At 43.7% G+C, this 17785-nt stretch overlaps 2 protein-coding genes across 2 annotated transcripts in view; one reads left to right on the top strand and one right to left on the bottom strand.

Moving 5' to 3' along the window:
- The first annotated feature begins 4105 nt into the window (after positions 1–4105).
- prg4a (proteoglycan 4a) lies at positions 4106–11320 on the top strand. The gene is made up of 13 exons (XM_029453152.1): positions 4106–4260; positions 4706–4822; positions 5675–5788; positions 5971–6030; positions 6213–6275; positions 7177–7347; positions 7549–7650; positions 7874–7960; positions 8200–8339; positions 8755–8914; positions 9041–9139; positions 9486–9611; positions 10478–11320. The coding sequence occupies exons 1-13, from the start codon at positions 4182–4184 to the stop codon at positions 10678–10680; spliced, it is 1521 nt and encodes a 506-aa protein (XP_029309012.1). The 5' UTR covers positions 4106–4181; the 3' UTR covers positions 10681–11320.
- LOC115022433 (nucleoprotein TPR-like) overlaps positions 11077–17785 on the bottom strand; it is a gene marked incomplete at its 5' end in the record, with an annotated part of 37684 nt that continues 30975 nt past the window's right edge. Inside the window, 6 exons of the mRNA XM_029453407.1 lie at positions 11077–11457; positions 11753–11863; positions 12396–12493; positions 12641–12782; positions 14560–14658; positions 14807–14919. Coding sequence (XP_029309267.1) covers positions 11402–11457; positions 11753–11863; positions 12396–12493; positions 12641–12782; positions 14560–14658; positions 14807–14919 — 619 coding nt within the window. The remainder of the gene's footprint in view (positions 11458–11752; positions 11864–12395; positions 12494–12640; positions 12783–14559; positions 14659–14806; positions 14920–17785) is intronic.

Raw genomic sequence — 17785 nt, 5'->3', positions numbered from 1 at the left:
TATTAATTAGATTACTGTCACTAGCCTGGGGTCACACCTCTGTATCCCCACTCTGCAGTTTTTTTTCAATCATTAATGAAAATAAAATGATCATAAATTCTAATTATCAGATGAATCCTTCATTAATGTTTTGATTAGCTCTCACATCTGGTAATCGCTTTGACAAAGCTCATAGTTTATCCGATATGGCAATAATACACATGTTTACCTTTGCAACATGTAAGGAAAAAGACAGTTAAAATTAAGATTAGCACCATAATTCATAAAATAAACTGCAAACTGCAACATTAAAGTGGAAACCAGAGAACTCAACAGTCTTCTCGTTAATTTATATAAAGAAATGCTTGTCCCCTCACTCGCGAATAAGACCCCGAGGTACTTGAACTCCTTCACTTGGGGTAATGGCTCATTCCCTACCCGGAGTAGGCAATCCACCGGTTTCCTGCTGAGAGCCATGGCCTCAGATTTGGAGGTGCTGATCCTCATCCCAACCGCTGCACACTCGGCTGCGAACCGATCCAGTGACTGTTGAAGGTCACAGACCGATGATGCCATAAGGACCACATCATCTGCAAAGAGCAGCGATGAGATCCTCAGGTCACCGAACTGCAACCCCTCTCCTCCACGACTACGCCTCGATATCCTATCCATGAAAATCACGAACAGGATTGGTGATAAAGCGCAGCCCTGGCGGAGGCCAACATCCACGGGAAACGAGTCCGACTTACTGCCGAGTATCCGGACACAACTCTCGCTTTGGGCGTACAGGGATTGGATGGAATGGATGGATGGACGGAATCCGCATTGTTCCTCTTCAATCAGAGGTTCGACTACCGGCCGAACCCTCCTTTCCAGTACCTTGGAGTAGAATTTACCAGGGAGGCTGAGAAGTGTGATACCCCTGTAGTTGGCACACACTCTCTGGTCCCCCTTTTTAAATAGGGGAACCACCACCCCGGTCTGCCAACCCCTAGGCACTGTCCCAGACTTCCACGCAATGTTGACGAGGCGTGTCAACCAAGACAGCCCCTCAACACCCAAAGCCTTCAGCATTTCTGGACGGATCTCATCAACCCCTGCGGCTTTGCCACTGTGGAGTTGTTTGACTACCTCAGTGACTTCCATCAGGGAAATTGACGATGATCCCCCATCAGCTTCCAGCTCTGCCTCAACCATAGAGGGCGTGTTAGTCGGATTCAGGAGTTCCTCAAAGTGCTCCTTCCAGCGGCCGATAACCTTCTCAGTTGAAGTCAGCAGGGTCCCACCCTTGCTGTACACAGCTTGGATGGTTCCTCGCTTCCCCCTCCTGAGGTGCCGGATGGTTTTCCAGAAGCACCTTGGTGCTGACCGAAAGTCCTTCTCCATAGCTTCTCCAAACTTCTCCCACACCCGCTGCTTTGCCTCTGACACGGCAGAAGCTGCCGCCCTTCTAGTCCTTCGATACCCTGCAACTGTTTCCGGAGTTCCTCACGGATAACATAACCCGGAAGGACTCCTTCTTCAGTCGGACGGCTTCCCTGACCACCGGGGTCCACCACGGTGTTCGAGGGTTACCGCCCCTTGAGGCACCTAAGACCTTCAGACCACAGCTCATCACCGCAGCTTCAGCAAGAGAGGTTTTGAACATCGCCCACTCAGGTTCAATGCCCCCAACCTCCACAGGGATGGCTGAAAAGCTCCGCCGGAGGTGTGAGTTAAAGATCCCCAGGACAGGGGCTTCCTCCAGACGTTCCCAGTTCACCCGCACTACCCGTTTGGGTTTACCAGGTCTGTCCAGAGCCTTCCCCCACCCCTTGATCCAACTCACCACCAGATGGTGATCAGTCGAAAGCTCCGCCCCTCTCTTCACCCGAGTGTCCAAAACATGCGGCCTCATGATCAGATGATACGATTACGAAATCGATCATTGACCTTTGGCCTAGGGTGCTCTGGTACCACGTGCACTTATGAGCATCCTTATGTTCGAACATGGTGTTTGTTATGGCCATTCCATGACTAGCACAGAAGTCCAACAACAAACGACCGTTCGGGTTTAGATCAGGGAGGCCCTTCCTCCCAATCACGCCTCTCCAGGTGTCCATCGTTTCCCACGTGTGCGTTGAAGTCTCCCAGCAAGACTACGGAGTCCCCTACTGGAGCCCCCTGCAGGGCTCCATTCAGGGTCTCTAAGAAGGCCGAATACTCAGAATTGCGGTTTGGGGCATAGGCACAAACAACAGTCAGAGTTTTCCCCCCCATAACCCGAAGGCGTAGGGAGGCGACCCTCTTGTCCACCGCGATAATCTCCAACATAGCGGCGCTCAGCCGGGGGCTAGTGAGTATCCCCACCCCGGCCCGACACCTCACACCTTGGGCAACTCCGGAAAAGAATAGAGTCCAACCCCTATCCAGGAGTACAGTTCCAGAGCCAAGACTGTGCGTGGAGGTAAGCCCCACCAGATCCAACTGGTAGCGATCCACCTCCCGCACTAGTTCCGGCTCCTTCCCCCACAGAGAGGTGACGTTCCACGTCCCCAGAGCCAGCCTCTGCTGCCCGGGTCTGGTCCGTCGAGGTCCCTGACCATCACTGCCACCCGTGCGACAGCGCACCCGACCCCAGCGGTTTTTCCCATGAGTGGTGGGCCCACAGGATGGATGGATGGGAGGCACCACGTAGCTTCTTCGGGCTGTGCCCGACCGGGCTCCGTGGCAAACCCGGCCACCAGGCGCTCGCTGTCAGGCCCTCCCTCTGGGCCTGGCTCCAGACGGGGGCCCCGGGCTTCCTCCGGGCAGGGTCTCTCCTTTCCTTTCCCTTTCTTTAGAAAAAAACATTATTATTATTATTATTATTATTGTGATTTGTGATCATATAAGTTAATAAACAATAGTGTCACAGTTAAGCATGACATCACCTTGGATACCACCAAATAATCGTAACTCAAAGTCCACTTCCTAGTTTTTTCTAGAGCTTTCAACCGCATATCATCTTCTTCAGCGGATGGACTTTGCTAAATTGTCATAGAAATGGCTAAGTTGTCATTACATTGGTCATTACATGCCCAAAGTATAGAACTTTGGTGATGTGATAACAATACGGTTATTTTTGTTTTATTGCGTAAGCTTCACGATCTGATTTTATTGATGCACACTGAACTCCAGCAGTGTTGTGATCAGTTAGATTATGTCACCTCCAGTATGTATAGTTAGAGCTCATTTTGTGTAGGAAATGTCCTGGAATCTTGATTGTTTGGATATTGTCTGATGTCTTTGATTCTGTGTTCACAAAGAATAGATGGTCTTTGTAATATTTAGTTTCTGTACTTTACAATATGAGTCACATTAACAATATTTCTGCATTCATTAGCCTTCGTCTCTTTTCTTTGTCCTTTTCTTAGCTAGTCATAATGTAATAATGGAAGAGATGAATAAATCCAAAAGTAAGCATCTATCCACATCACAGTAAAGTAAACGCCTCACCAGATTGAGCCTCTCTTTGGCTCTCTCCCTTCACTCTGTCCTTATCAAAGTGACCCACATGTAGACATGTTAGTGACCCACAGACTGAGCTAAACCACTGAAACTCCACTGAATAATTGTCAAAACCACATTACATCAGTTTTGGCTCGTTTCTCAAGAGATGATGTGTCCTAAGGCAACAGGAAGGAGGAATATCACATGTGGGCAAAGCTACACAAGTGGGGGAAAACTGAAATATTGTACTTAAGTATTATAATCTATTTGATTAATTTAATGCTAACTTACTCAATTATTTGATATTATAAAAAGTAGAATATATTTAAAAAATACAAATGTTAAAAAATAAGGGTTTTTAGTGCAACCTTAAATACACCGAAAAGTAACTGTGGTTATTTGTAATTAGTTACTTTCCATGTCTGGTCTTGAAACGGGGTATTGTGTGTAGGAGTTCATTTATTGCCGATGTGGGAAGTTTAAATACATCTTGTCAGTTTTTAATTAGCCTGTGGGTGTCGTATGAGTGTGTGTTTGTCTGTGATGCTAATTAAAAGTGTCCTGCCTCAGTGCCTTTGTCTCGTATAAAAGACCAGCAGACTGACAGATTGAGAGAAGACGAGGAGAGGTGCCGCACTGAGAAGGAAACCTCTGATTCTCTCGTCTCTCTACGTGTATAACGATCGTTGTTGGGCTCAGATTCGGTTCAGACAGAGTTTTGGGTGAAAACGATGACGAGGACGATGAAAGTGTCACTGTGGCTTCTGTTGCTCGGCCTCGCTGTGACCTACACTGCTGCTGCTGGACCGGGTACGACACATTTATTTAACCTTCTTAATCTGCTATAATGTCTTTCTGATGCATACCTGTCTAGTAATGTTTCTAATAATTCTATTATATCCCTGATATACGATCTGGTAATGCACCTACTATAGTACAAAGGTTTACTAATGAAGTTGGGATATCATCTGCATGACACCTAGTCAATTCACATTTGATAATGCAGTCTCATAATAAACATATAATCATTTATAATGGCTGCTATGCTTTATATTATCTGGTAACACACCTACTATGACTTAAAATGTCTAATAATGCAGCTAAACGCATCTAATATATAATATTCTATACATAATACTTACAGTCCAATTGATGATACCTTAAGTTATGATGCCATATTACACACTTCCAATGCCTTGTGAATGAAAACTGAAGTATTACTGAAATGCCACACACACATGCTGTCTCTCTGCAGGCAGCTGTGTGGGTCGCTGTGGCGAGGTTTTCACCAGAGGACAGCAGTGCACCTGCGACTTCAGCTGCCTGCGACATAATGAGTGCTGCCTCGACTTTCAGGCTACTTGCACCACTGGTACAACACTCAACAGATCAAGATATATAAGTGCATCTTATTGATTCATCTGTGTGACTTATGATGTGGTAGTGTCACAAAGTATAGCCACGATACGTAGTATGTAAGTAGAACAGACTAAAGACAGGTGTTAGACAATGAGTACACATACTGTAAACAATGTGTCCGTGCAGCATAAGATTTATGCTTTATAAATAGACTTTTTAATATGAACATCCAACTCTGCAGCTCTATGGAACCCTAAAGCTTCTTTGACCTCGTGGTTTCTATTCATTATTGAACTTGTTTTGCTCTTTTCTTATTTCAACTTGATTTGAATGAACCTTTAACCTTTTGAAGAACGTTTGAGCCTCTGTAGCTCATTGTTTAGCTTTCTATAAACCTTGCAACCCCTGTTGTTTTGGTTTTACTGCACATCTGATGTACGTTTAAGTTTCAATGCTCTCTGCTAACCTGTTTCCAGCTCAATCAGGCAGCTACTCTCAGCAAACAAACTCTAATAAACTACATTATACCTCCTCAGCACTAAATGGCAGACAGACAAAGTAAGCGACTAGATTGTTTTTTCTCAGGAGTTGGTGGAGACCAAAATTAACCTCTTAGGAGAATTTGTGGCAAAAACCCGACTTCATCTGAATGCTTGCTGTGTGTCTGCTGGATGTGAAAATGTGTAACTGTTTGCTAACGTGATATCTATAATAACTTCATGGGGGGAGTATTATGGGGCAGGGCATTATGTCTGTCGGCTTGTGTCAAGTTCTTCTGGCCCGAGTGGCCAACACTGGATGATGCAGCTTTACAGTTCAGACAGTTGAAAGAACGTGTTGATGTCTGTTGGTCTGTTGTTCTCAGCTCAGTCCTGTCAGGGTCGCTGTGGGGAGACGTTCAGCCGCGGTCGGCGTTGTGAGTGTGATCCACAGTGCAGCCATTACAACACCTGTTGTCCTGACTACCAGCTACACTGCGGTAATGGCCAACAACACAGCTACAGCAACAGCAGGAGCCTATACATATTGCCCCACTGTGACTTAGCAACACATACTTAATTAAAGTGGCGTTTAAAGACATAATGAAGCTTTTATAAGTGTGAGTGTTAAATAGACAAAATATCCTGATCTGAGTGCTTCTGTCCACCTTCTCTCTCTCAGACGCCAGCGTGACAGTTTCACACACCAGGACTTTCCAGCCTCTAAAGGCGGCAGCTTCAGGTTAGCATCCATCAATAATAACTAACCAACCAGCAGAAGAGCTTCCCTTTCACGGCCATTGCAGCATATATACTGGAATTTGCTGTCACTTACCAGATCTAACTTAACTGATGTTGGATAACAGGTGTGTCTTCACAATCAAATCAGTATTTTTCCCTTTTTCATTATTTTCTCCTCTTTAGGAAATCGGAAATCAGAGCGGAGTGGGACGAACTCCAACAGTGAGAGCGAGGAATGGTACACAGGTAGATGTTGTTCTAATGCTGAACTTGTTCTTTATTCATCATTCCTTAAATACACAAAAACACACAAAGCTTTTATTAATACCCCTGCATGTAGAAATGTATTGTTGCCTATGGATTGTTTTTTGAATTTTAATCATTTCAAGTTAGTTGGGGAAATGTAAGTATAAGTAAAGTATAACAATAGCTAAATACATGCTTTTGGTGAAAGGTATCCTGCTCTGTCCATAGGTAATACAACCTCTTCATTAACCAGTCTTTGTGATCACTTTTACAACACATGTTAGCGTTCACCCATTCACACAGAGGCTTCCACACAAGGTGCCATATCCTCCTCAGGCCATCGGGCAGATTTGGGGTTCAGTATCCAGCACACGAACGTACAGACATGGTTTCGATCCTCTCATCAAACTGTTATTTGATGCAAGAAAACAGATTTCCCAAAATGCTAACCTACAGACAATTCCATCGTAGAGAGAGACCCAACAGCAAATGTTTGGGCTCTCCAACAGGTTAAGCCGACCATGTTGATGAAGCCCTAGCTAATTAGATTTAATCTTAATAGTGGAATGTTTTTTTCAACTTCCTGTTGTTGTTTCCCATACATTGCTAATTATTCAATCATTCACATTGTGTGCCAGCTTGCTTAGGTTTTTACTCACTGAAACTCTCCTAGTGTACAGATAAGACTTTAAATACAAAAGGGACCCAGTGTTTATCCACCGAGAACAACATGTTCGTTCACTAAACCTGTCAATGTGTCTGTTTCTGTATCATGATTAATGCTGTTACATTACGGTAACATGAAGAACATGAAGGGCTTCCTGCTCAGAAAACCCCGGGGCTCAGTGTCCAGGTGCATTCAAACCACTGACAACAATCTTCTTCCCTTTTTCTCCTACAGGTGTGAGTAACCCTTCCTCTCATAGTGGAGTTCCAGACTCACCAGCACCTGGCTCCTCTCTGTCCAGCAACAGTGCTCCGTCTCTGGCCAGAGGTGCTCCTGTCAGTCCCTCTGGTCCTGTCCACCCGCTGCTGTCACCTGGGGGAGTGGCTCCATCTGGACCAAGTCAAGGTTCATTATACAAATATTATTTCAATGCAACATTTGTTAAATTTGATCAGGATGAATTTAAAATAATTGTAAAAGACAAAAATAAATGTTTTCTTAAATTACAATTTATTGAGTGAAATTATTAATTGTATTCTAGATAAGTTAAACAAAAGTATTCATTTGATTTATTGCAATTAATGAATGTTTTTTTTATGTTCCTAGGTCTCAGTGGCCCAGCAGGCTCCAGGCCCAGCACCTTGCAGGAAGTAGCCCAGGCCTTAGGTCTCTCTGTGGTGGAAGGAGGTTCAGAGGGACCAGGGACAGGTAGGACACATGTACCTGTGTATAAAGTTTTACATAGTAAAAATTACTCTGTTAAAAACACTAGATCAACTACCACAGACACACAAATGAGTAAACTTTACCCAGCACCCATGGGTACAAAACTGCTGAAGATAAGGTGTCGTTGATCCTCTTGATTTTTAGTGTGTAAGATAAAGTGTGTATGTGTGTGTGTGTGTGTGTGTGTGTGCGTGTGTGTGTGTAGGACTCCTTGCTGATGTCAACCTATGCAGTGATTCTCCCATCGATGGACTGACTGCTCTTAGCAACGGGACCATACTGATATTTAAAGGTCCGTATCAGTGTGTGTTGCTGCGAACACGTGCAGTGGGCCTTATGGATAATGTTGTATTGTATTGTTTCTACATATATTTAACTGTGTAGTGACTCAAGGATATGTAAGCACATTGTGTCAATTTAGTGTTTATATAGCCTACTGTATTTTGTATGTGTGTGATTTTAGTGTGATTGATGTGTTAATATGAGATTCTATGAAGTCTGAGTGTCCTGTGTAAACATTGTGCGTTTCAGGTGAGCTGCTCTGGTCAGTGGACCCTGTCAGTCGCTCAGTTGGTCGTCCACAGAGCATCACAGACACTCTGGGTGTCTCCTCTCCCATCGATACCGTCTTCACACGCTGCAACTGTCACGGAAACACCTACATCATCAAGGTACAAACTATTACTGCTGCTGTTACTACCACCACCACTATAAATAATATTAATACTGCAACACTTGTTGTACTGCTACTATTGATACTGGATTATTATTACTATATTACCATCACAACAACGCCAGATTATAGATTTCAGGGTCCAGTCTTAACTAGTCTACTTGTTGGAGAGTTAAATGTGATATAATCCCAGTTTCTTTTCAAGATAAACATTTACAGTGGCATCAAATTCAAATTATGATTTTCAAACAATATTATTATTATTATTATTATAAACAAATTATTTCCCAGGTCTGAAGGGGAGACACAGCAGTGTTGGTAAAAATTCTATAGTTGAGTATACTGAATGTGATGGAGGTCAGTCAGCAGTCAGCCTCTTTGTCACCATCTGTCCTCCTCACCCGCCGCTGCAGGGAGAGCAGTACTGGCGTCTAGATAGGAACATGGTGATGGAGCCGGGCTTCCCCAAACCTCTGGCCTCTGAGTTCCCAGGTCTGACAGGAAGCATCAGCACTGCGCTGGCAGTGCCAGCCACCAGGAGCAGAGCAGAGGCTGTATACTTCTTTAAGAACGGTGAGGAATACAGGAAGACACTGCTACACACAGAGACAGTGGCACAACTACACCTGCAGATAGATGCTTAATGCTGTTTGAGTTTATGGACCTGACCAACGGTAGCTCTCCATGTTTGTCTTTCAGGAGACACCATGCAGAGGTTCTTCTTCCCACAGGGCAGCACTCCGTCCTGCAGCAAGAAACCAAGCAACTCCCCAAAGAAACGTTTCACTCACCAGGCTGGTCAGTCGCATAACAAAGCATTTCCCCCAAAATGTTTCTTCAAAAGCCCAGGGCATTGTTTAAAAAAAGAATCCAGCAAAAGTTGCAGCATAGGGGACATGAATTCATCAAAAAACCAAGAACATCCACTAGAGGCACCAACCCACCGGAGCAGCTGTGCTCACCACTAACCAACCACTTATCATAATTAAGTTCGTTTTATTTTCCTAATGAGAAGTTAGTTTGCAATAAATTACAAAAAACTTTACATAAAACCTTAAGTTTATTGGGTTAACTTAATCAAATGGCTTTTAAAGTGAGTGTGCACTTCTTAAATGCCTTTGTTCTTATTTCTCAAATCCATAAGTTCTTTTAGGTGGAGCGATCAACGTCAAAGTGTCTCTGAAGGGATTCCCCACCCCGGTCACCTCTGCCCTATCCATGCCCAGCCCTGTGAGGAGTGACCTGTACGAGCTCTACATCTTCTCTGGACGTAAGAACCGTCCTGTGTGCATGCTCTTTATTCTTATTAAAGCAATATGACCGGAGGCTGTTAGTCAACGTGTCATAGAGTTAAACGGAGTGAAAAGTAGTTTATAAATATTCACTGCACCGCTCAGGTTTCATTATGTGCTGTGTGATGTGATCAGTGCTGGAATGTAACTAAGTATATTTACTCAACTACTGTATTTAAGTACATTTCTGAGGTACTTGTACTTTAATTGAATCTTTTCTTTACATGCATCTTTATATTTCTCCTCCACTACATCTCAGAGGAAAATATTGTACTTTCATCACTCCGCTACATTTATCTGACAGCTTTAGTTACTTTACAGATTACTAATTACTGCCAGTTTATACAAGTACAGCTGAAACACATCATTTCTTTATGTAAAAACATTTCATGGTTCCAGCTTCACAAATGTGAATTTACAATTTCCCTCTATTTATTTTTACAAACCAAACAATCAATTAATGGAGAAAGAATTCTGCCGATTAGTTGCAGTCTTAGACAAAATGGTAAAAATGTAGCTTTTACATTAATGTAATAATAATCTGATGATATAATATCAGACATTTTTCTGCATTAAATACTTTAAGTACATTTTCCTGATTATACCTACATACTTTCACTGAAGTTTTACTTTAATTTGTAGTGTGGTATTGGTACTTTTACTTAAGAAAAGGATCTGAATAGTTCTTCAACCACTGTGTGTAATGAGTAATGTGTAATATGTAATGTGCAATGAGTAATATGTAATGAGTAATGAGTATGTCATATGTAATATGTAATGAGTAATATGAAATGCGAGTCTGGCTGGTTGTGTCTGAACTGAAACTCTTCCGTCTTCTCTGCAGCTCTCTTCTTCAGCATCCGCATTTCAGGTGACCTGCCTGTGCTGATCAAACCTCCCCCATCATCAGCCCTCCGACCCCTCCCCATCATCAGCACTGCTGCTGCGGCTACCAACTTCGCCAACATGGCCGCTCAAAATGCTAACCCCCCCCCCCCCAGCCAACTCTATCAGAGTTTGGCTGAGCTGTCCCTAAGAACATCCTGACGAGGAGACAGAGGCCCTGCTCTGGTATATCAGGACAACTAATTCTACTTAGTAAACAAGTCTTCTGCACAGAATGTAACAACTTACTATATTCATATACATTCATATTATAATTTTGAATTCCCAGAAGTACATTTTTCATACAATGTCAACTAAATACCATCACAAATTTAAACAGCTCCACCCTTTTTTTCTAGTGATCAACCAATTGATTAATCGACTAATTGTTTCAGCGCTAATTGTGTCAAACTCCATCCCAGGTCACTTTTTTTATGTCAAAATATGGAAGTAAGACAGTGAAAATGCCACATCCTGGTCATTTAAAAGCCCTAAGCATCTTAGGTCATCAAATCATCAATCATCAAATCATCGCTGATTAAAAACACATAACGCTGCTTCTCATTATTCATCTTTATTATTAAAACGTGTATTGACAGCCTAAAGACAGAGCAAAATGAAGATACTAACAAAATGACAATGCTGTCATGAATACACACAACTAAAAACGCACTGGACTTCACAATGTGAGCGTACATTTCTCAGAGGAAGGACCGTGCACGTACAAAGCTCTATGTCTTGTGTAATAGTGTGATTATTGGATTGGACAGAAGATTCATTGAGAAAACTGAATGTCTCAAAAGTCAACAAAAATAAGAATCCGGGGATAAGCGTCGTCTTTTCATTTCAATATGGGAGGAGATGACTACTGGTGACATCATCATTAGGCCAAGCCCCCTCTGCCCATGGCTCCTCCCCTTCCTCCTCGAGAGAAAGTACCTGAAAGCAAACGTGAGGAGAAGCTTCCCAATGAATGACAGATGATCCATGTGATCACTGTTCATGATTGTGACCAATTTGTCACCACCCCAGCTATAGGGCAGGACAAACAGACTGACACGAGATTGTTACCCACATTATTACTGTGCCCATGTTTATGCTGCTTTCTGCTTTTTGCACTTCAATAAACAGCTTCATCATTACCCACCGAGTGACTGGAGTTTATTCTGCACATGTACAATATGCGTGATTATCAAGCGGATCTTAATACCCTGCATAATGTTTACGGTCTTACCTCTGCGGCTGAGTAACGTCCGGGCCTCCATCCTGCCTCCTCTGGTTCCTCTGCCTGACAGGCTGCTCATCAGACTGGTCACTGTGCGCCGCTGAGCAGCACTGCTGGTGTCTGTGGACAGAGCCAGAGATGAGCAGTGAGACTGACTGAACACAGGCCCATCACATCAGGACATGATATACTTACAACACGGCAAACTGCTGACATCCGTCATATCAATTAGGACAAAAACATTCAGCTGAACACAAGGTGGTTTGAACATATCAGAAAGCTGCTGATATTTCGATTTTAAAGATGCTAAATGATTCTTATAGTTGTGATGAAAGTCCAATTGTCCAGATCCACAAATTGTGGTTTCAATTTCAGTGTCATAGCATAACAACCAAAGTAAGTTGTTGCCTGTAGTTACGATTCATTTGGCTGAAAAACTAGTTCCATACACAGAATATTTTCTGCAGCCATATTTCATTTCAGCCTTCAAGTCCATGAAACCAGTAAAAGTGATGACGTGGAAGCTAACATGTTAGAAGGAGAAAAAGGAAACACAGCCCTGTGACTATAGTCACTGAAGTTCTGTTTACTTGCCAGAAAACGTTGGTTCATAATGAAAAGCTTAAAGATGTCAGTGAACAGAATATATTACCCGGGTCTTGGCTGGTAGATGGCAGTGATGCATAGTCACTCTGCTGTCCTGTTGACTCCATGTCTGTCTGGCTCTCCAAAGAAGATTCAATACCAGGACTGGAAAACACAAACACTGTACTAAAAACACAAATACTCCATCCTAAAAAACTGAGCAGAATTTTCTTGAAGTTAACATTCTGATAAAGTCAAAGGGACAAAACCCTTACGAGTCATTTACAATCTGAATGTTCTTAAGCTGCTCACCCGTCTCCTTCCTGGTCCATGAAGACTTCATCTCCGTCATCTGCAGCAGAAGCCATCCCGGTGGAGGTGGTTACCATGGGAACCGACTGGGATGCCATGTTGTCACCACTGTCTGAGGGCAGAGACTCTGTGAAGACGGTCACTGACAGACAGACAGAGAGCCATGATGTAGCATTTAGAGTTAAAAGCTACAAGTTGAACTGTCATAATGAACAGAGTAGAGGTGTCACGATTTCCATCGAAAATGGATCAAAATGAGCTTTCCATGACACCTTCGAATCTAAAGTAGGATCCGAGATACTCGCAGTATTCTTTTCTCTTCATTGCTGCCTACTAGCATGTGTGCGCAGAAAAAGCAAAACAACAACACTTCAAAGAAAACCCAGCGTGCATTTTCCGAGACACCCTGGGCACAGCCGGAGTCAGGGATGACGGAGAAACAACAGAAGTGTAAAATCTTTCTGCTTTCCCGAAGTCACAGTGTGGCGACATTTTGCCTTCCCCGTGAGTTAGGCAAACAACGAACGCATCTGAAGGCTTTTTGCAGGTGAGGAAAGTAAAGATGTTGTTGTAGTGAGGTGCCATCTAGTGGCTCTTTTTGTGTTTATGTTTAACAGTTTCTTCCTAATAGAGCATAGGTCACCAACAGGCGGACCCGGACCTATAATCAATAAATTATTGAGGGATTTTCAATTTTGACGGGGCGCTTCTATTTTAACCGGCGAAGCTTTTCTCATTTTTACGGCACTGGTTTAGCGGTTCAGGAAACTCACAGACCAATTCCATGCGAATTAAGCCATCCCACGTGATGCTACTCAGCCAATCAAATCTGTGCATTCCAACCGGCAAACACTGCGACTCTGAATACAGACAGATGAGAGGCGAGAGACAGACGGAAAGACGAGTTAGCGATACGGGAGAGAAGACTAGACTGCCAGTGTTTGACAGGAGTGGGCTGTTTACGGTAAGCACGTCATTTCCGGTTGTTAATGTTTCTGTGTTGCTGGTAGCATACTTCGGCAGCTCCAGCTTGACCCAGTTAATGTTGCTATATTCTTGATCACATCGGCTATCAGGATCATGTTCATCCTGCCCACTGGAGCACAACACCAGTGTCTCATATGCTCAGAGACCGTGGTGCTCATTAACAGTGGTGATGTGAAACGCCACTATGAGACAAAGCACAACGTTATTGACCAAACAAACCCTCTCAAGTCTGAACTGAGGGCACAGAAAATAAGCACCCAGAGCCCAATATGATCAATCCAGTTACAAGAAAAGCACTATCCAAGTCTAATGTATTATTATTATCCTGACTCATTCATTCACTGCCCAACAACCTGCTCATGAATGTTCCCTCAGAGCTGCTTGGATTTTGGGTCAACACAAAAAAAACATTTACTGATGAGGGGCTGTCAAGCAGTGCATGAGTGCAGAAGCTGATAGTTTACTTGAGGGAAAACAAAAATTTAAGAACTTTATTTTAAGATGCACTATTTTTCAAAAGCTATTTTATGTATTTGAATTGTACTTTCTATATTTGATTTGACAGTCAGTTGTTTACATGCAGACGTTGATACAGCTTCAAGCCTGCTTCAATATATCTCACACTAATTCATAACGCAAGTTAGACATGATGCTCCGGACCTTTGCTTGAGGGGATTTTCAAAGGATTCTTTGACTTTTAGTTGAATACCTCTGTAATAACTCTTTATTATATTTCAAATAAATATACAAATTTGACCATATAACCTTATTGTGGTACATTGGTGGATATGAAAAATATTTTTAAGAAGTCACGTCACTGCTGAAAAAGAAGAAGTTTAAATCGAAAAGTGAGTCGTGACCTCAAAATTTGAAGTCAAATGGAATCGTAGATTTGGACAATAGTGACACCCCGAGTACAGAGTGTGTCTCACCTGGTGCAGCCACTTGTAAAGGTGTGGTGGGGACGCTCCTTCCTCCTCCGTCTTCATCATGAGCAGCCAGGAACAGAGGAGACTCATACATCCCGAGACCTGCACACACACAGCAGTAAGGCAGACAGAGATTTATCAACAGTCAGTTTGAAATTAGTTTGTGTGTATGTGTGTGTGTGTGTGTGTGTGTGTGTGTGTGTGTGTGTGTGTGTGTGTGTGTGTGTGAGTGTGAGAGTGTGAGTATTACCTCCTTGAGAGGCCAGTTGTCCCAGGTCAGAGTGTGAGGCTGATGTCTGAGGCAGCAGGTCTTCTGGAGGTCCAAACCTGAACCTGGTGGACAGACCTGCTACCTGAGGAGAACTGAGGAGACACACATGGGAGGCAACAGGTGAGAGGCACAGTTCACATGAAGCATTCTTCCAAGATTATCCAAACACTATAATAATATAACTAAGTTAAAGTTGTTTTGTTAGAGTTGTTTGTATGAGTTCAAAAGTAAAAAATGTTCTAAGGTAAATTGTCTGCGTTCCACTCTAGTTAGACTGATATACATCTAGGGCAGTCTTTCTCAAAGAGCGACCGCTAGTGGTCTGTGAGCGTATTGGTAAAATGTCACATTTGATATGTATATATTATAAGTTTAAAGTGTTTCTCAAACTGTTTAAAAATGACTAGTATAGACTAGAGTGTAGCATAGAGGTAGAGTAGCTACGTGGGTTCATTTTACGTCATCAATGATCCGTGGTCAACTGCCAAGATGGATCGATAATTTTAAATAGAACATTAAATCACAAATCTGAAGCGACAGTGAAGGTTCATCGTCCTGATGCAGGTGATTCAGAAGCTACAAGTGGTTCAGCCGCAGCGACAACAAGTGATTTTGTGTGCGTTACTGAGTCCGAGGAGAGCGGTTCGCCGTCCAACCTCCACCCGGCTGAAAGCTGTGAAACTCGACTTGAACGTGGAAATTCCAGCGCTAAAGTGAAGAGAAAATATCACGGCGACTACTATCAAATTTGGATTATTTTGGATTGGAAATGAAGAGGATCCCAATCCACACTGTGTTTTGTGCTACGAGTCGTTGGCGAATGAGGCTATAAACCCGCCAAGCTCAAGCGACATTTTGAGAGTAAACACAAGGATTACTTTGGGAAACCTTCAGGATTCTTTGAGAGAAAACGTAATGAATTTAAGAAACACATGTTGAAGACGCCCTCACAGTTTGCATTTTGGGCATCTCTCAGTAGCAAACGATCTTGCTGTGGGTAAGTTGCGGCTCTGTACGGACATTAACTTGGTAATAAATGTAGTCTACGTTTCACATTCACTTCCTGCTTTCTTACTGTGCGGACACTTCTGTGCTTGCTCTTGACCCTGCTTACCTCTGCTTGCATCTTTCTGCTAATATTAATTAAATTTTAACGAATATGCCCCCCTGCACGGACTGCCGTGGACATCTACAGAAGATTGCAGTACTTCAGGCAAAGATATTTAATCTAGAAGAGAAGGATACAACAATACAATGGACCCCCCAAAGGTGAAGCTACAGCTTGCCCCGGAAAACAGTCATGTAAATCACATCTGGAATAAGCGTGGAGCAGGACTTAAAGCCACCCCTAACAAACTAGAAGAACCCGACTTGACAGAAAGAGACTGGCCCCCGCTGCCATCATGCCGGCAACGGCTCACATCAACCCCCGCTACGCAACCATGGATTGTAGCCGTGAACACGGCAAGGAATGCCCCGCCGCCACTGATGTCTCTACAGCTGGAAAACAGATTCCTACCGCTACAAACAGAGTCTGGATCGCCGCTGGAGGACCCAGCTCGCCTGTCAGTCCCGCGCCGTTCAGGCAGAACGAGACGCAGAGGACCGCAGAAGCCGACGGACGATCAGCGGATCACTGAGCAAACAGCGGATCGAGGATGTGCGCCGAACAGAGGACCACAGATCACTGAGCCAGCAACGCTAATTATCGGCGACTCTACTGTATCAGGCATTAACATTAACGGTAAGAAAGATACCAAAACATACTGCTTCCCTGATGAAATGATCTGTGACATAACAGAAACACTTCCAGAAATGCTGTCTGTCCACAAATATGTGAACAAGGTTATTATTCATCCGGGGAATAATGATATCTCAAGGGGAGAAACAGAAACACTAAAACGTGACTTTACTGAACTGCTAAAAGTTGTAGGCTCTAAAGACATTGAAACATACATCAGTGGTCCCATCCCACCAGCCAGGTCAGGAGTGAATCGTTTTAGCAGAATTTTGGGGCTCAGCAGGTGGCTATCAGTTGCCTGTCCCCTGCACAAAGTGAACTTTATTGACAACTTCAATCTGTTCTAGCAGCGTAGAGGCCTTTTTGGAAGAAATGGACTTTCTCTCAACAGATCTGGAGAAAAACTGTTCGCTTCCAATATGGATCACGCCATTAGCCACCCGACTTTGGCTAAATGCAAGGAGACACCATCCCCCACACCACCAGATAACCACCATGATGACGTCCAAACAACTGGAGCGAGTGACCTTGCTGCAGTACCAGCCACAACAAGCCTGCACACCAAGGACCCCAGTCCCTCAACTCCACCACCAGACATGGATGAAGTTGAAATTTTGTGGAGTAGCATTGAGACACCCTACCCCTCCCCTCCCCCTCTTCCTCATCTGGACAGGATGAACAAATTGGTGAAAGGTGGTATTAAACTGACACCTCAAATAACCCCCCGCTCAAAACCATCATACCCCACCATCATCCCCCATTCTTCTCCCCCCTCCCAGACGTCCCCCGCACCTCCCCCTCGGCTTATGCCAAAAGCCCGCTCATGGACACTCAAGGACATCACCCGCCCCAAACTGGTCATGCCGTTCCTGTTTTAACTACTACCAGACTAAATAATCACTGCTCAGCACGCACTGCGTCTGGTTATCTTAGATATATCAGTGCACAGCCAGGACCGGCTTTGACTGCAGTCACAGACTCCCTGCAGCTAAAAGTGGCTCTTCTGAATGTCAGATCACTGGCTACCAAATCTTTTTTGATTAATGATATGATAGTTCAAAAGAACTTGCACTGTATGTTTCTAGTTGAGACCTGGTTAAACAACATTACTGGTGTGGCAACACTGACTGAGATGTGTCCTCCAAACTATAAATACTACCAGGCAGTCAGGCAAAATAGGAAAGGTGGAGGGATTGCCGCTATTTTATCAGCGTCGC

Source organism: Cottoperca gobio, chromosome 17 (assembly GCF_900634415.1).
Source record: "Cottoperca gobio chromosome 17, fCotGob3.1, whole genome shotgun sequence".
Taxonomy (NCBI): Eukaryota; Metazoa; Chordata; class Actinopteri; order Perciformes; family Bovichtidae; genus Cottoperca; species Cottoperca gobio.
Note: the sequence above shows the minus strand (reverse complement) of the source record. Positions and strands in the feature narration are given on the sequence as shown.

Bases quoted from the DNA above. Each gene is read 5' to 3' on its own strand.
- prg4a (XM_029453152.1), top strand. From the start codon at position 4,182: ATGACGAGGACGATGAAAGTGTCACTGTGGCTTCTGTTGCTCGGCCTC. The intron at 7,348-7,548 runs GTTCATTATACA...TTATGTTCCTAG, and splicing joins TCCATCTGGACCAAGTCAAG to GTCTCAGTGGCCCAGCAGGC. The intron at 7,961-8,199 runs GTCCGTATCAGT...TGTGCGTTTCAG, and splicing joins GACCATACTGATATTTAAAG to GTGAGCTGCTCTGGTCAGTG.